This window comes from Oryctolagus cuniculus, chromosome 8, assembly GCF_964237555.1.
Source record: "Oryctolagus cuniculus chromosome 8, mOryCun1.1, whole genome shotgun sequence".
Lineage (NCBI taxonomy): Eukaryota > Metazoa > Chordata > Mammalia > Lagomorpha > Leporidae > Oryctolagus > Oryctolagus cuniculus.
Window position 1 is genome coordinate 14,380,565 of NC_091439.1, and position 18,034 is coordinate 14,398,598.

Sequence of the window (18,034 nt, forward strand, 5' to 3'; positions counted from 1 at the left end):
CTGGGAAACCAGGTCCAAATAGGTCCACAAGGGGCACCCGGGGATGCCTGGAGCACCCAATGACCCAGTTGAGATCCAGGACACCAGACTGCAGCCCGTCCACTAACAGGGCTACCACACAGCATGACCTACTCCTTTACCTGGTGTGAAGAGGCTTTTCAATCATGGAAATTCCCCAACTACCATCACAGACTCACTCCTGGGCTCCCTCTCTCAGAATTGAGAAATTTTAAACTAATGCTCTAAAAACTAAAAATTTTATTTTCTTTTGCAACACTGGCCAAGAGACAACAACAACAACAAAAAGGCCAGAAATTCTTTATATACAGGCCTCCATGGCACTGTGAAAATCCTGCTCTTATGGGAAACTATAGGCTCTGTTATGCCCAGGCCTTCCTAGGAATACCAAATTTAAGAGAACAGATAGACACGATGGATGACTCACTACTGAGTGGTCCTGCATACCTCAGGGCTCAACCACCTCAAGCTCAGCTCGTTCTATTGCCCAGCCCACCCCAAAGGGTGATGAGTCTTCCCCTCTCCCTCAAGCCCCAATTCTCTCTCACCTGCTACTAGCCCACTGACTCCAGGCTACCACAGGATCTAGCCCCCTGTACCAGAATCACTTGTACTGGGGCCTTCTACCATCCAGGTAACGGTAAGCTTTGTCCTCTGGGAAAGGTGGCTAACAGATGCTGGGACAATTACTGAGTACTTGTCCCTTTTTCCATGACTGACTTAAATCAGTGTAAACAAAATCTAGGGATGTTTCCAGAAGACCCCACCAAAGTTCCTGAGGAGTTGCAGGCCCTAATTTTGGTGTTCAGCTTGACCTCGGGTGACCTACACATTGTCCTGTCCATGTGCTGCAACCCTGAAGAAACAACAGATCTGAGCCTCAGCCCAGGCCCACGGTGAGTCCTTGGTAGCTCAGCAGCCTACTCAGTATGATGTGGACGCCACAACTGCACACAAGTGGAACCTAACTGAAATTACCAGCAGGGCCGAGAGGTCTTGAGGTGTCAAGATTACAGTGACTTGTCTAGCTGCTGGAATGAAAACACTATATTGTACAACCCGTAAATTATGACCAAATCATGTAAGTAATATAACATAAGGGAGAGAATCCAGCTTATTCCAAGGACACTTGGTAAAGGCCTTCAAGAGATCTTAACATAGGCCAAAACATCCCTGAAGGACAGGTCTTCCCCATCTCAGCAGTTGGTTAGCCCCAAATATTTAAAGGAAACTCCAGAAACTGGCAATAGGAGTCCAAATCCCCATGCACCAGATGCTGTGGTCAGCATTTGGAGTGTTTAATAATAGAGACTAAACTGAGAAGAGGGGACGTCAACGTGGGAAACAATGGCCCAGACAACAGGATCATATGACAGCAGTCATTGTAACCAGCACCCTGTCACCTTAAGGCCAACCCAGGAGGCAACCAACTGTGGCTGAAAAGCCCGAGAGAGAATGTGTCAGTGTGGAAAGCTGGGACACTGGGGCAAGGAACATCCGCACCTGAAAACCCTGCCAGCCCTGCCCCCAGTGCAAACAACAGGGGCACTGCAAGTGCGATTCCCCTTAGCTCCACAGGGAGGAGTGGACTCCTGGTTGTCTCAAGTCCTTTTCCAAGGACTGAAGGGGCTCAGGAATACATATGACTACCACACTCCTAGAGCACTGGGTGGCTCTGGATTCACAGGTTATAATACCAATTTTCTCACTGATAGGGAGATACTCAGTTCTGAATTCCCACATGGGATCCCTATTCTAAGACAGCTGTGTCATCATGAGAGTAGATGGCAAGCTTGCTCCTGATCCTTCAATTTGCCTATCAGGTGCTATTTAGCACTTCTCTTGCAATTCAATTACAAGGATTTCTAGGTGGGCACACCTGTCAAGAATTAAACCTCTACCTCTTGAATCTTCACAGGCACACCCAGAGGATAATCTGCCTAACTGGAGAGCGAATTGAGGATCGCAAATTGATTTTCAAAAGGGGCTGAAACCAAAATCTTTTGCCTTTACCCTAAACTCCCAGAGAGAGAGAGAGAGAGAGAGAGAGAGAGAGAGAGAGAGAAAGAGAAGGGAGAGGGGGAGGGGGAAGTGGGGAGAGAGGGAAGGAGGGAGAGAGAGATTAAGTTATTACACTTCCCAAAGACCTGCTCTTTTTAGTTCTACTGTTTTCAGACAACTGCCATTGACAGGTAAACCTTTCCACCATAATTGCAAGAGGAGAAAACCTCACTATATACTATGAAGTTGCTTTAAGAAATCTGTCTAATGCTTTGGGTAACTTATCCCAGACCACTGAGCAGACCCTACAGTGACTAAAGACTCTTTAGATTCCCTAGCTGAAGTGGTCATTGACAACTAACTAGCTCTATATTACCTACTGGCCGAACAGGGAAGAGTATGTGCAGTGATGAGTAAAAATCTGCTGCACTTACATTAACAACAGTGGGCTTATGGAAGAAGACAGCAAAAGGATTCACAATCAAGCCAAGTGGCTCTGTGATTTTGCAAGGGAAACCCCACAGCTTCCACCATCTGGGAGGCAGCAAGCTCTTCCTTTCCTGACAAGGTCTTACTCTCGTTCCTTTTTAGACCATATACACTCAGTCTAATTGTCAAATTTGTCTCTCCCAACAGCTTCACGTAAAGATGATGATCATACAAGGATCCGGCCATTACCAAAGACTTTCAGCAAACCTCTCACTCCTACCATGAACCTCCAGGTTACCAAGGGATTTTCATTCCCTGACACAACATGAAGAAGGTATAGAAAACAAACCTTCCTCCTTTGGCCTTCCATAAAGATTAAAGGATGGAAATCTCTGAGGGAGGAGGAGAGATGGGATAGGCACGCAGGCAGTTAAGGCAAAGAGGAACAGATGAGGTCACCAGCACCTCCCTAATACTCTGCCTACTGCACTGCAACCTCCCCTTTATGTGCTTTGGAAAACCATGGGTGGTGCAAAACTGCTGCCCAGAAATGGTGCCCGCTGGAAAAACGTGGCTGCTCACTCCCTGTGATGACCTACAGCCTACTGTAATATCATTATAATGAAATTACCATGGCCCACATGCATACTCCCATCATGAACCTGATGCCATGATACTTTGAGACTTCCAAAAAGTGCAAGAAAATGGATGGTACTCAAACCTCAAACTCCAGACACCACCCCTATAAGTATTCAGTTAAAGCCTGCTGCAACTACCACCCCGTATGTCTCCAATCATATAGAGAGATGACTGTGAGACCTGTGGGGCACTCGGCGTGTGGCTACCACTCCTTCCCAACTGTGTACTTTTGCTTCATAAATATTATTCCTCTGCTGTACTTTGTTGTGCCCTGTCCTTGAATTCCTTCCTGTATCAGAGACAAGAACTGAGACCAACCCATGCCAAGACAATACTTCAACTTCTACATTTTCAGCCAGGAAGTTATCACAGCATCCTATGCTAAATTTTTGATAAGCAGATTATTACAGTATCTGCAAGACAAAGTTTAAAGAGTAATTTCAAGAACTATATTAAAAATGTGGTGTTTAAAATTAGCCATCTCAAAAAAAAAAAGTATCGAGAATGGTTTTTCAATGCATTAAAGCATATCACTAACCTCAAGCTAATGTTGGCCATTTCTTTTTAGAAGTAGGAAGAGTTTGCAGAGTCTAAGAGATATTGGTGTGGTGGGTTAACTTTCTTGAATATATTTAGGAAAACAGCATCATAATTCAGTTGGCATGTGGTCTACAGCAGGAGTCAGAAACATTTTCTGTGCAGGGCCAAAATGTAACAGCTCAGGTTTTGTAGGACACCATGGTCTCAACCCTGCTGTTGGAGCAGGAAAGCCAACAGAGACCAACTATAAACAAATGGGCATGGCTGTGTTCCAACAAAATTTTATTTATAAGAAGAGGCAACAGGCTGAATTTGGCCAGCAGGCAAACTCTCGGTCTGCAAGAACCTTCTCAGGAAAGCATTCCATACAACTTAAGTCTTGTATCGTACTGTTACACTTGAGAGCAGAATAACCTTCAGCACACTGTCATTACTACAAAGCAGCAGTTCTCTGTCCTTGGCTGCACAGAATTGTGGAGGGAGCTTTGAAAAATTCTATTGTGGGCTGGCGCTGTGGCTCACTTGGTTAACCCTCCGCCTGCAGTGCTGGCATCCCATATGGGCGCTGGGTTCTAGTCCTGGTTGCTCCTCTTCCAGTCCAGCTCTCTGCTGTGGCCCGGGAGGACAGTGGAGGATGGCCCAAGTGCTTGGACTCCTGTACCCACGTGGGAGACCAGGAAGAAGCACCTGGCTCCTGGCTTCAGATCGGCAGGTAGCAGCCATTTGGGGAGTGAACCAACAGAAGGAAGACCTTTCTCTCTCTCTCTCTCTTACTGTCTATAACTCTACCTGTCAAATAAAAAAAAAAATTCTATTGCCAGGATGCACCCCAGATTAATAGAAGGACTCCTGGGGGCAGAGCCTAGGTATCAGCATTTTTTTAAGGCTCCACAGATAATCCAAAGTGCAGCCAATATTAAGAACACCTGTGCAGGACATTTTTGACAGCAATTGTAATTGTTCAGTTACCATAATTTAAGTTTCCTCTGTCACTCATCATTACCAGTCATCTATAGCCAAGAACTACCTTCTCTTTTTAAGAAAAGCAAAGATGACACCCACACAGCTTCCTGAATACCTACTCTGTGCCAACTCCTAATGAGTACTTTACATTGAATGTTTTCATTTCCAATGACCTGTAAGGAAACCAAAGTGTAGGAAGGCTGTATGACTTTTTCAAACACCTTTGCAAATTTAGGGGGTGGAGAGGAGATCAGAATCCAAACCCAGGTGTGACTGCAGCATCCAGGAGCTTTTAGACTATTCTCACACTGCTGTAGCCTGTAAGATCGCAACAAAAGTCCTACAAGGTTCTTAAGGTAAGGCAGGTCTGAGGCCGGCACTGTGGCGCAGTGGGTAAAGCTGCCGCCTGCAGTGCCAGCATCCTATATGGGTGCCGGTTTGAATCCTAGCTGCTCCACTTCTGATCCAGCTTTCTGCTATGAACTAGGAAAGCAGTAGAAGATGGCCCAAGTCCTTGGGCCCCTGCACCTGCGTGGGAGACCCAGAAGAAGTTCCCATCTCCTGGCTTTGGATCGGTGCAGCTCTAGCCATGCAACCAATTGGGGAGTGAAACAGCAGATGGAAGACCTCTCTCTCCCAGGCTTTCTCCCTGCCTCTCTTTCTCTTTGTAACTCTTTCAAATAAATAAATAAATCTTAAAAAAAAAAAAAAGAGTAAGGCACGTCACCCAATTTCAAACTCACTCATGAAAATACACATCAAGACAGTTAGAATGTTTTCAAATTATATAAGTAACAGTAATAGCTCTATAATTTTGTCACATAACTTCATAGCTTTTTAACCCAGAGTTTAAGAAATTTTTCTTTAAAAATCTGACTTGCATTGAAACACCATATTATACACCATAAATATGTACAACTATTGCTAATAAAATTTTTTAAATGTTTGAGATGAAAATGTTAACATAACTTGATCATTACTCATTGAATACCTGTTTCAAATTACCACATGCAAACATCATACATGTGAAATTAAAATAATAAAATAATGACTTCTGAAGTGTATTTAAGATTTTTTTTAAAAGTCGGGGCTAGCGCTGTGGCATAGCAGGTAAGCCTGCTGCCTGTAGTACCGGCATCCCATATGGGTACTGGTTTAAGTCCTGACTGCTCCACTTCCTATCCATCTCTCTGCTATGAACTGGGAAAGTAGTAGAGGACGACCCAAGTCCTTGGGCCCCTGCACCCCATGGGAGACTGGAAGGAAGCTCCTGGCTTCAGATTGGCACAGCTCTAGCCATTGTGGCCAATTGGAGAGTGAATCAGAGGATTGAAGACCTCTCTCTTTCTCTCTCTCTCTGCTTCTCCTCTCTCTGTGTAACTCTGCCTTTCAAATAAATAAATAAATAAATCTTTAAAAAATTGCATACTCTTAAAAAAAATAAAGCCCAAGTATTCTGGACAGTATTTTTGAACAGATTAGCTTCATTGTTATTTTATGAGGTTTTAAGACTTATTTATTTGAAAACTTTTTAAGACTTATTTATTTGAAAGCTAGAGTTATATATAGAGGGAAAGATGGAGAAATATAGAAAGATCTTCTATCCACTGGTTTACTCCCCAAATGGTTGTAATGGTCAGGGCTGGGCCAAGTTGAAGCCAGAAGCCAGGAGCTTCATCCAGGTCTCCTACATGGGCACAGGGGCCTAAGCACTTGGGCCATCAGCTGCTGCTTTCCCAGGGAGCAGAATCAGAAATGGAGCAGCAGTGACTCAAACCAGCACCCATATGTGTTGCTGGCATCACAGGTGGTGGCTTAATCCATTACGCCACAAGGCCAGTCCCCCATTTTTTTTTTTTTTAAATTTTAGAAACATCAAGTCCATTAACTAGAAGGAAAGCTGGTATTAATTACTGCCAATGCTGAACTAAGAATGCATTTAAGAACAGAAAGCTTTGCAACTTGTATATTACATTTCTGATAATTTGAAGTACTCTGCAATACTTCAGAATGAATAAAGAAATACAAAAACAGAGGCGGCACCTGGGGACTCTCACGTGCATTATTTTTACATAGTCATATCTTAAACTTGGCTTCATTTGGCAAAATGAGTGGCACTTGAGATTTATGTCTGGTGAACAGAACTCACTGCCTGTATGTGAACAGAGTTCAAGACAACAACCTGTTGACCTTTGGCTTGAAATCTCAGAAGACCATGCGGCCTGTTCTGCTAACACCAACACTGACCCCTATCCCATCCCTCTGAGTGCTCCTTTCAGTTAAGGATGTTGTGCAACAAACACACATTGTGACCATATCCACCTGCTAAACAAGCCCGCTTGCTTTCTCTGTGGGGTTTTACCAAGGTCCAGGATTCTGGGATGTGCATGTGTGTGTGTTGGTGGGGGGTGGGGTGGGCAGAGGCTGCCAGAGTCAGCCACTGCAACAACCTCCAAGACTTATTGCCATCTGATCACTTCTAATATATTATGAAGAATCTAATGACTCAAGGTGGGCATTTACTGTGAACACACATGCTCGGTATAATAAAATTAGTTCCTTGCAGTTGATTCAATGTACATAGTGATTTGCTTGGCACACCCACCCTCCACCCACACAAGGATAAGCTTTGGCCCAGATGAATCACTTATCCCCAAATGCACTAGATTCTCTGAGCAGCCTCACTGTGCAAATCACTGTCTGCAGAGTCCGAGATTCCACACACTAGGATTTATTTTGTTAGGGTTCTGAAGTCTTCAAAACCACCTAGAGTCCTTCCTTCTGTGCGTGCTTCTGTCCAACAAAATCAATTGCATTCCAGGATGAAGTCACTACTCAACATTTCTGGAGTAATGAAATGAGCACCCGCGTGGTCGGCCTCTTAGTGTTGGAGATTATTAACCAGTATTAAGAACAAAAGAAAAGACGAAGCTCCAGGGAAAAGCAGAAACGTCTAAGGTCGGCAGCTACTGTGGATCGACATTTCACAGCTACCAAAAGAAGTTTTCAAGTTCAGAAGGTCAAAGAGTTACATTTTAGCTCTGCCAGTCAGGATGAGATACTACCCGCACTTTCATCACACTTCACAAATCTGGGAAATCTTTCACCACCAGCAGGCCCAGGAGACGTCATCAGATAAAATATCAGCACATCAGACGGTTTATAATCTCAAGATGTCGGATAATGTTCCAAGCGTACTTTCTCCCCTTCCTTCGACCCACAAGACTGCGCAGAGCAGACAACCCCCAGGCAAATGCTCCAGCATCAAAACCTGAGACGCGTTACCCCTCAGTGTCCACAGACGTGCCCGTGGCTTGGAAGCCTTAACTTGCCACTGCCTTAAAAGTCTTCAGTTGTGACCTGCATGATGAATTAAAGTGCAGGGAAATGCTTTCTTCATCCATCTGGCAGCTGATGACACATTTAGTACTCTTTATTGCCTATCTGTCCCCAAGAAAACGCTGTGATTTAAGCCCAGTTAATATCCCGGCAGGGGAAGTTACCAGCTAGATCGAAGGGACTCTGAGGAGCCAGGCCAGAGGAAAAAGACCACAGGCTGAGGTCAAGGAGGACAGGGGGAATCAGCAGGCTGGGCTCCAACAGAAGAAAACAGCACGGCACAGTGGCGGCGGTTGTTTGGGATTTGACAAGGAGGGCTGACTCTAGAGAACAAAGGACAGGGAGGACAACAAAGCAATAAAACTGATTGGGAGACAGACTCCAGTGGCTCTCAAACGGAGAGGGGACAGAAGGCTTGGAGCACAGGATGCAAAGGCGGCACAGCCTAAGACAGAAACTTTGGGTGACTTCTCATCAACAACAAATGCAAATGGAGAAAAGACTGGTATGGATTCAGACTGCCAGCGGCTCTCCCTCGTTTCACCTACTACTCTTCACGCCCTCCTGCGGTCCCCTCCCATACCTAACTGGGCTGACATGTGACAACTAAGGCACTTGGGAAATGATGCAGTCCAGCGTCCAGGGCTCCATCACAAACAGGAGACGTTCTGTTCAGCCCTCTTGCTCTCTCTCCCTCATCACTTGGTTCTGGGGAAAGCCAGCTGCCACGTTCTGAGGAAACTCAGGCCAAATGACAAAGAGGTGCACATGGAGAGGAAGGAAGACCAGCACCAACAGCCAGCATCAACTTGCCGGAAGGTCTAACAGTCCCCTCAGCGTGGAGCCTCCATTCCCAGTCCAGCCTCGGGGGACTGTCGCCCTGGTCCTGCACCTTGACTGCAAACCCACGAAAGAGCTTGAGCCAGAATCACCCGGCAAAGTTGCTCCTGAACTCCTGACCTGTGAGAACCATGTAAAAAAACAGACTTTTTATTATTGCTTGAAGCTGCTGAGTTTTGGGATGACTTGTTGGCAGTACAGTCATCTATGGATTACTTGTAGGGTTGTGATATGTGGAGAGGGTACAACAATAGACACGAAGAACAGAACTGGGAAGAAAACTCAGTAATGGGAAGAAAAGTAGGGGAAGTGATGAGATCCGCAGTCTTTCTCTATTCTTCCATGCATAATATATTAATTTTTTGATAACATTTTCTTCATGTGAAAAACTGAACCTGGGAACCTCAAGGTTTACAAGTAAGAAAGAATAATTAAGCCATTCTCAGCACTTTTTCTAAACTTAATCTCCACTCGGCAGTGGGCCATACTCACAGGGTGATTATGCTATGTCCAAGCCAAGGTCAAATCTAGGCACTCTGACTTCATGCCCACGCTAAGAACCACCACCCTACCCTGAAAATGAGGAAGCAGCGGGGAGGAAGGGAGCTCCAGGCTTTGTACTTTGTGGCTCTCTGAGTACCTGCACACCAGGGGTATAAGTTCTATCTTAATCTCTGGCCTACACGGGCCAAAAGTTTTCCTTTCAGTTGCCCTTATCTTTACTAGGACAGGCTGAGTTGTTCAGAGAACACCTTAATAATTAAAAGATGACAAAGACAAACAGAGTCCCAAGGAGCCATGCACGCTTGTCCCACAGGCCTTGTACCACCTGGCTCCCCATATGCATGACCATAGAAGGCAACCTGACGCTGCCATGATGGAAGAGGCTCATGTCTGGCTTGCCAAAGGCCTCCTCTCTAGGTAAGCATCACCGTGAGTGGCCCTGCTCTTCAGGACAGCCAGATCTCCTAAATGCAAACAAAAGCAGAGGCACGTTCTAATCCCATGGGAACCCATTCTGGGGTAAAGGCTCACTAAGGATTGACTTGGGGGCCCCAACCTTTAATGACTCATTTTACAAAGCTAACCGTTTTGTATCCAATTGTCATTCACCAGATTGGCCTTGCTTTCTCACTTCCTTCAGGCCGGTAGAAGACACATGGGCCCTGCATTCAAATCCCAGCTACTCCATTCTGCTCCTAAGGCGGCTGCCACAGGCCCAGCATATGACAATCTCTTATCTACGTAACTAACTCATGCATTTGCCAGCCCAGGACTATGCTGTTTCCAACCTATGCCTATTTTGGCAATACTCAATACTACTCTACTGTAGGCTTCCAAAGAAAACCAATAGCCTCCATCAATTGTGGACATGTGTCATTTCACTCATGTTTATGGGTTTGGTAGAAGTGCTGCACACACTGTATACTGTGTCACATTTCACACGTTTCTCGCTAGGTTCCTATTGGCAAGCTCTTCCCCAGGTTTCCCAGGAAGAGCTGCCAGCAGGCTTCTGCGCTTCCTTACGCCTCCTTACATCCAGCTTCTCCCCAGTGCCATCAATTTTATCCCCTTTCCCAACCCTGCCCACCTTCTCCCTTGCCCAGTCTCTCAGACCTCTCTACGTACAACACTTGTGCAAACCAAAACCCAGGAACTCAGTGGCAAACCCTGCACTTCTCCTAACACAAAAACAGCAGAGCTTTTCTGTAACAATGACACCAGCTTCCTCCTGGGCTGCCAGCAGAGCAGGCTTGCCAGTGCAGGGGGAAGGGTCAGAAGCACAGAGGCTAAAGACCCTGAAATGGTAAGCGGTTCAGCCAACGGGACCCTGAGCAAGTGACCTCACAGCTCTGAACCTCAGGGTCTCCCTCTGCAACATGAACCCTAGGCTGAAAGACCCGAGATCACTTGGAGCTTCCACATCCTATGTATGGTTTGCAGCAACTACTGACAAAGACTCTACAACCAAAGCTCCAGTCCAGCCCTTGATTTCTCAGCCGGGAGGCCTGATCTTGGGTTTCCCTCCCTGCCCTTGGGGATTCCTGTTTGAGTGAGAATCCTGCTAAATCAGTTCAGGGCTACATCCTTGGTAACTGACCCTGATATCTAATCTCTCCCCCACTGTGAGGCCTTCTGTAGGGCTCCATGTACCATCATTATGCCCCCACCCACAACTGAATAAAGTCAACCTTACTATCTAGAACAAAAGTCAGGAGTAGTTTTTTTCTTAACTATTACTTTGGCAAGCCAAAAAATTATAATTGAGGTGCAACCTATCAGTTATCCTAACCTCATTCAGTTTTCTGTTGAAGGAATCTTAAATACTTGGTCATCACCCTAATTTTTATACTTCCATTATGCAAAACTTACTCAATTTGAAGATAGCTTACCTCTTGTGCAAGCTTTGGTCTAGCCCCTCAAATAACATGAGTGTCATGAGGCAGAGCTGCCTTCCTCACAAGGGTATTACTAAGAAAGCTGCAGTGTGAACTGCAGACAGGAAGGGCTGCCTCCGTGCTCCCCATCTCACTCTCTTTTTTAAAAGAATTTATTTATTTACTTGAGAGGTAGAGTTACAGACAGCGAGAGGGACAGATAGAGAGAAAGGTCTTCCACCCACTGGTTCACTCCCCAGATGGCCACAATGGTCGGAGCTTCACCGATCCGAAGCCAGGAGCTTCCTCTGGGTCTGCCTCATGGGTGCAGGGTTCCAAGGACTTGGGCCATCTTCCACTGCCTTCCTAGGCCACAGTAAAGAGGTGCATGGGGAGTGGAGCAGCTGGGACTTGAACCAATGCCCATATGGGATGCCAGCACTATAGACAGAGGATTAACCTACAGCACCACAGCGCTGTTCCCCATCTTTTAAATGAGCAAATAAAAGTGCCCATCATCCGTGATCAGAGATTAAACATCACATGCACTATTTTATTTCCATTTTTAGTCCTTTCAACAGCCCTACCAAAATATAAAATAATTCCCAGAAATGGGCACAAATTGGGGGAAACAGTGCCAGACATCAAATTCTGCTCACCTTTGACTTAACTTTGCTTACCTCCTGGTGAGTAAAACCCAAATAACTAAAAAATACTCCACACCCAAAGCTGTGTCCTAGCAAACAGAGAAGCACGCACCAAGGCCTGCATGTGTCTTCCTGGCTTGACCTGCTCATTTTTATCATCCTGAGTCTTTGCAAAAAGATGGTCGACCACTAAGGCCATGAAAGTATCCAACTAGAATCAACAGTTCCGGCCCATGACAAGCAATCCTCCGCTGACACATAGTCCCTCTTAATAGATAATAAAGAGCTATTTTAAATGCACTAACACATGGTAATTATCTGTAATTCTCCATTTGTAATGTAACTAAATAGGAAAAAAAAATCATGCAAATGTGGACACATGCTGATGGAGCTTACACTGAGATTAACATTAGGATACTCACTACAGGAACCTAACTTGACCAAGTCGTGTTGTTTGAAAAGCAGGTCTTCATCCCAATGACAATGTATACCACAGACTGTTGGAAACGAGCAGCGTTTCCACAAGGCACAACCCACAAGAAGAGCAGTGGTTAGAGACATGTGGCTCATGGCTGAGAAGCTGACTCAGTGTGGTACTTGTTTGGCTGCTCAGACTTAAGTGGTTCTGTATCAGCTCTAAAGTGAGGGGAAGAGAAACACAGTCCGCAGCTTCTTACAGAGGTTTTTTGTTTTGTTTTGCAACTGCAGAGAACTATAATCTTAGCATTTTAGCGGTCAGTTATCCTCACTTAGCAGATGAGAACAAGAAAACCCAGAGGCTGTTCACAGCAGCAATTCACAAAGCCCAGACGGTGGAGGAGAATGGAAGCCACGGAGAGACCTCTGCTCGCCATCTGACTTAGCCACTCGTCTTCAATCTTGGCCAGACATCAGCACGTCCCTTCATATGCAGATGGTTTGTCTGAAAGTCTCAGTGTCAATCAGTAAACCTTGAACACTGTGTGCTGCACTCTGGGGTCATGATAGTAATTAAGGCACACCTAGCATAGAAAAGACAATGTCACCTAATGTAACACCATGGTAAGTTTTTCAAATTCCATGAATTTTCATTCCACAAATGCAAGTATATGGTGAGTATATGTGCATGTGTAAAGGAGCAGGTGTGTTCACACAGCATTAACATATATGCACTTGACATGGGCAGCTATCCAGGCCTGAAGCGAAAGTCTCAATTGCTAATAAGCAGCATGGACTGACCAGATGGCAACAAGAGAAAAGGATAATTTTGTACTTAGAGTTGAAGATGGACTAGGAAAAAAGATGGAAGCCCAAGTTAGCACTGGGTAACAAAAAAGGGGAAGTGACCAGGCCCCAGGACAAGCAGGGACAAAGGTGCCCACCAGATGACCACATACAGTCCTAGGGCAGACAGAATACCAGCCCCTGGTGAGCAACAGAAATGACCTTTGCATGTAGCTCACTGGACAGCTTATGCTGGGTTTGACCCAGATCAACAACCGCCAGCCCTGAGAGCTACTTGCTTTTGCCTTAACAAATGATGAGACAACTGAAACCAGAAATGAATTGATTTTAATTTCTTCTATAACTCTGGAAAGTTAGATGTATATTTTAGTAACAGAATGCTTCCAATCTACTGAGGAAGAAAATCTGAAAATAATTAGCTTATATATTGTGATTTTTAATTTAATTTTTATAGTGATTTTTAATTTTTGGGAGAAGTGACAACTAAGAATTCCATTGAAACTCTATTACTAACAGACAGACCTAAGCAAATTTATGGGAAAAATGCCTAGGGGCTGGTGTGGCACAGTGGATTAAGGCACCATTTGCAATGCTGGCATCCCACATCAGAGTCCCAACTGTTCCACTTCTGACCCAGTTTCCGGTTAATGTACCTGAGAAGACAGAGGAAGATGGCTCAAATAGTTAGGGCCCTGCCATCACATGGAAGATCCAGATAGAGTTCCTGGTTCCTGGCTTTGGCCTGGGCCAGATCGAGTGATGTGGCTATTTGGGGAGTGAACCAGTAGATAGAAGATGTCTCACCCCCAACCCCTCACCCCATCCCATCCCCGCTCTGTCAGCCTTCATCCATCACCATAGCTATGCCTTTCAAATAAACACATAAATCTTTTTTCTTTTTTCTTTTTTTTTTCTGATCCAGCTTTCTGTTGTGGCCTGGGAAAGCAGTAGAAGTTGGCCCAAGTCCTTGGGCCCCTGCACCCATGTGGGAGACCTAGAAGAAGCTCCTGGCTCCTGGCTTTGGATCAGCTCAGCTCTGGCTGTTGCAGCTACCCGGGGAGTGAGCCAACAGACAGAAGACCTCTCTCTGTGCCTCTGCCTCTGCCTCTCTGTAACTCTGCCTTTCAAATAAATAAATAAACCTAAAAAAAAAAAAAGATGTGGAATTCAAGTATCCCATATCAGAATGCCTGGGTTTGAGTCCTGGCTCCACTTCCCATTCCAGTTTCTTTTTAATGTGCACCCTGGGAGACAGCAAGGGATTGCTCAAGTACTTAGGTCCCTGCCACCCATCTGGGAGATATGGACTGAGTTCCTGGCTGCCAGATTTGGCCTAGCCCAGATCTGGTGGACGATCTCTATTTCTAGTATATAATATGTTGCTATGTGAAATAGATATATTTTCATATATATATTTATTATATATATATACTATATGGAAATACATATATATAAACAATTTATTTTTGTTCACAGGCATTTAAATGTATGAGGCACATACAACACACTCACAGCAGGACGAGTGACCACACAATCAGGTAGAGAACAGAACCTTGCAAGGAGTAAGAGAAACCAGACTTCATGCACTGCTATGTCTGCATCAAGAGGCTTGTCAGGTTCTCATTCCTCATTTATGCAAGGGTAGTGGGGCTCTTATAGTTTTAGTCTACCAATGAACAATACTCTGTAACATCCTAAAGTAAAGGAAACCTCTCAGACTGTAATTGAATACTTAGGTTACCTGATGGAACAAAGACATAAGCCTCAGCCATTCTTGCTCATTGCCCAAAAGACAGATAAACAGTGGAATTTATTCCTTGCCCTTGAATTTCAATTGGGTCTCACACCATATTGCCTTCACACCCCACCCCTGCATTCTTTCATAGGTTCCTAAGGCCCTGCATGGGCACCTGAAAGACCAGTTCCAGGAATTCACCTCTGCCTGCCACCCCCACCCTCACTCTCATCCCTAGCCTTCCTGAAATATATAAAGGCCCGGGCCTCTCGGGCCAGGGCCTTCTGTCAAGGACAGACATTGTGTTCCACTGGTGTGCATGTGGGCAGTTGGTCACCCACCTCTATGACTTCATTTTCTCTGAATAAATTCAGTCTGGCTGTAGATTCGTATACAGCCTCCTCTCTACTCTGCGCCTCTTTTCCTAAGATAACCAGCTTTGGAGAATGCGTTCCTAACGATGGTAAACATGATGTCAACCAAACACACCACACACTTTAATCCTGAAGTTAGCTGACATACACAGACATGGGATGAGACAAACTTCAATGTGGGTTACCATATAGCCAGTCTGGTTGTTTCCACAACGGAAACTTTCTTACGACCATTTTACTAGGCAAATTTCCTCTAAGAAGCTTACATTACTGAGAGCTACTGAACAAAATAAAACTTGTCAAAATTTTGCAAACTTGGTTTTACTCCCACTCTGTTAAGTGAACTGCCTATTAAGTAAACTACTAACCATTTTATTACTGTTCATGTTTTTAGGACGTCATAAACAGCATTAAGACTCATTTCTAAGTTCCTCACCAAAAATGAACATATTTTTCTTGTGTTACTACTTATGAATGTAAATATTTCATTAGTGTTTCATTCTATTTTAGACTTCATAAGGTTTTTAAAGAATCATGGTAGTCTCCAAGGCTTTAACATTACAAATCATTTAGATAATTGGAAAACTAACATTTATTACGCTTTATCACATTATGTCACCCTAACCACAAAACTGTATTGCCACTTTAGAGATGATAACACTTCAGCAGAGAGGAGTTAAGGGAACTGGTCAAAATTACAAAAGGGCACAGGATTCAAAAGCCAGGTCTGTCTGGCTTCAAATCCTAAACTCTTTCATTTTTATTTTGTTACTGTGCTCAAGCCCCTCAAGAAAGCCAACTGCTAAACTGTGCACCTTAACTTAACAAAATCACACAAACATGCCCCGATCCTACTTCATACCTTTAATCCCCTGAAACTTCCTGGGCTTGTCGGAGAGGAGCTGGAGGACTTCGTGGATTTAGGAGTGGAGAGTTGGCTGCTGGGAGTTCCATTAACTGATCATGAAACAACAAAGGAGAGAGAGGTCATCAAAACACAACACTACCAAGGTGCACAGAACACTAAGTGCATGCAAAACACAGCTCCAAGGAAGCTTCACTTAAAGCTCGAAGCAGATGACAAGTCAGCAAAAAGCAAAAATAATGCAATAGTTTTGCATAACAAACAAAAAGATCCGACAAGGAGTGAGACTAAATTTTCAATAATAGTTGTCTAACAGTGATATAAACACATATATAAGACATTGTGGAATTAGAGATGTAAACAAGAATGGGTCCATGTATCCTGCTTGGTAGCAAAGGTCAAGAAATGAACAGCTGTTACTCATAATGGTTTATTCTGCCGGCTGCTCGATCATCTCCAATAGCCAACATCCTGTTGTATACCAGCTCGAGCAACCAAGCAGCTCTTGTGCCTCTCCCAAATCAATTCACCACAATCCAGACACACTCCTAAGTGCAGTCTCAGCACCAAGGCAATACTGCTGGTGTTTTCCTTGCAGTATCTACATAGTTGCCTGAAGGCCAAAGACCTTTTTCAAGTTCCTTTTTAGACAAATTATCTTCAATTCCTCCCATTTTATTCACAGCTTAGGTTCCCATTATTTGGGAGATCTTGGTAGTTTTATATATATGCTCTCTAAATCTCCACGCACTTCCTTGGCTGAAAGTTCATTTTAGATCCTGTGTTAGGAGGAGAATGGACACCGTTGTTTAGAAAGGATGGTCAATTTGCCACTTCTGCATTGTAGAACACGGGTCAAACATTTCATCATATTCATTCCTAATGTATGTATATTCATTCCTAATTTTATCAACTGCTTCCACTCCCGCAGTAATTGCACAAAGGCAGTGGTTAACATCTGGCACTGTTTTTCTCCTTGAAAGTGTATTTGTAGTTCCTTTTATTACTTGTATTAATCCTCCAAACTTTTGCCCTAGAGTGATTAAAAACTACTATTCATATTGTATGGAAAGAAACGCAAACTCAACCTGCTCTTCTTTTCTTAACGTGAGAGAGTGAATAGATAGCTATGATTTTAAAGGATGTTAGTATGTACACAAAGCCAAATGCACAGGTAAAGGAACTGAATAGGTGACTCAAAAAATTGAGTTCTAGTCCTTCAGTGGAGGTAGAAATTCTGCATCAATACTTAGGATAAAACAAACCATCTGTAGACATGTATATGTGTGTGTTTGAAATGTGTTTATTGTATTATTTAAAAATTTGTCAAGATTTATAATTGTTTTAATGATTTATATATACATATAAAATATATATAAACATATATATAAAGATTTATTTATTTATTTGAAAGGCAGCATTACAAACAGAGGGAGGCAGAAAGAGGGAGGTCTTCCATGCACTGTTCACTCTTCAAATGACCACAAAGGCTGCTGGGTGGATTTGAAGCCAGGAGCTTCTTCTGGGTCTCCCATGTGGGTGCAGGGCCCAAGCATTTGGGCCATCCTCCACTGCTTTCCCAGGCCACAGCAGAGAGCTGGATCATAAGAGGAGCAACCAGGACAAAAACCAGAATGCCGGTGCAGCAGGCAGAGGCTTGGCCTATTATGCCACAATGTCAGCCACAGATTTTTTTATATTTCTAAACTTTGGTTTTTCTAATTCAAAACCACTCATTCAAAAAAGAAAAAAAAGTTGGAGGTTGGTCATCAGATTTTTCCATTCAAAAAAGTAACCATACAATTAATTCAAAACATTTGAGAGTAATCAACAACCCTGGTTATTTCCAATTAAGGTAAATTTCAACCAATGTTATTGATTTATTTGAAAGGTGGAGCACAGAGGATTTCTAAAGTAGGGTGACTAGTCACACACTATCTTGGTGGACACATGTCATCTTAAATTTCTCCAAACCCATGAGATGTGCAACACCAAGAGGGAATTCTGGAGTGCAGGGCTGGTAACAATGCATCAGTGTAGCT

At 44.0% G+C, this 18,034-nt stretch overlaps 1 protein-coding gene across 6 annotated transcripts in view; it reads right to left on the reverse strand.

Annotated features, from left to right (window-relative positions):
• DCLK2 (doublecortin like kinase 2) overlaps nucleotides 1–18,034 on the reverse strand; it is a 184,034-nt gene that overhangs the window by 47,028 nt on the left and 118,972 nt on the right. For all 6 annotated transcript variants that reach the window (XR_518609.4, XR_001794771.3, XM_002716906.5 and 3 more), the window contains one exon: nucleotides 15,990–16,084. Coding sequence is in view for 4 of the 6 variants with exons in the window: in XM_002716906.5 (XP_002716952.1) it covers nucleotides 15,990–16,084 (95 nt within the window). In the remaining 2 variants the exon portion in view is untranslated. The remainder of the gene's footprint in view (nucleotides 1–15,989; nucleotides 16,085–18,034) is intronic.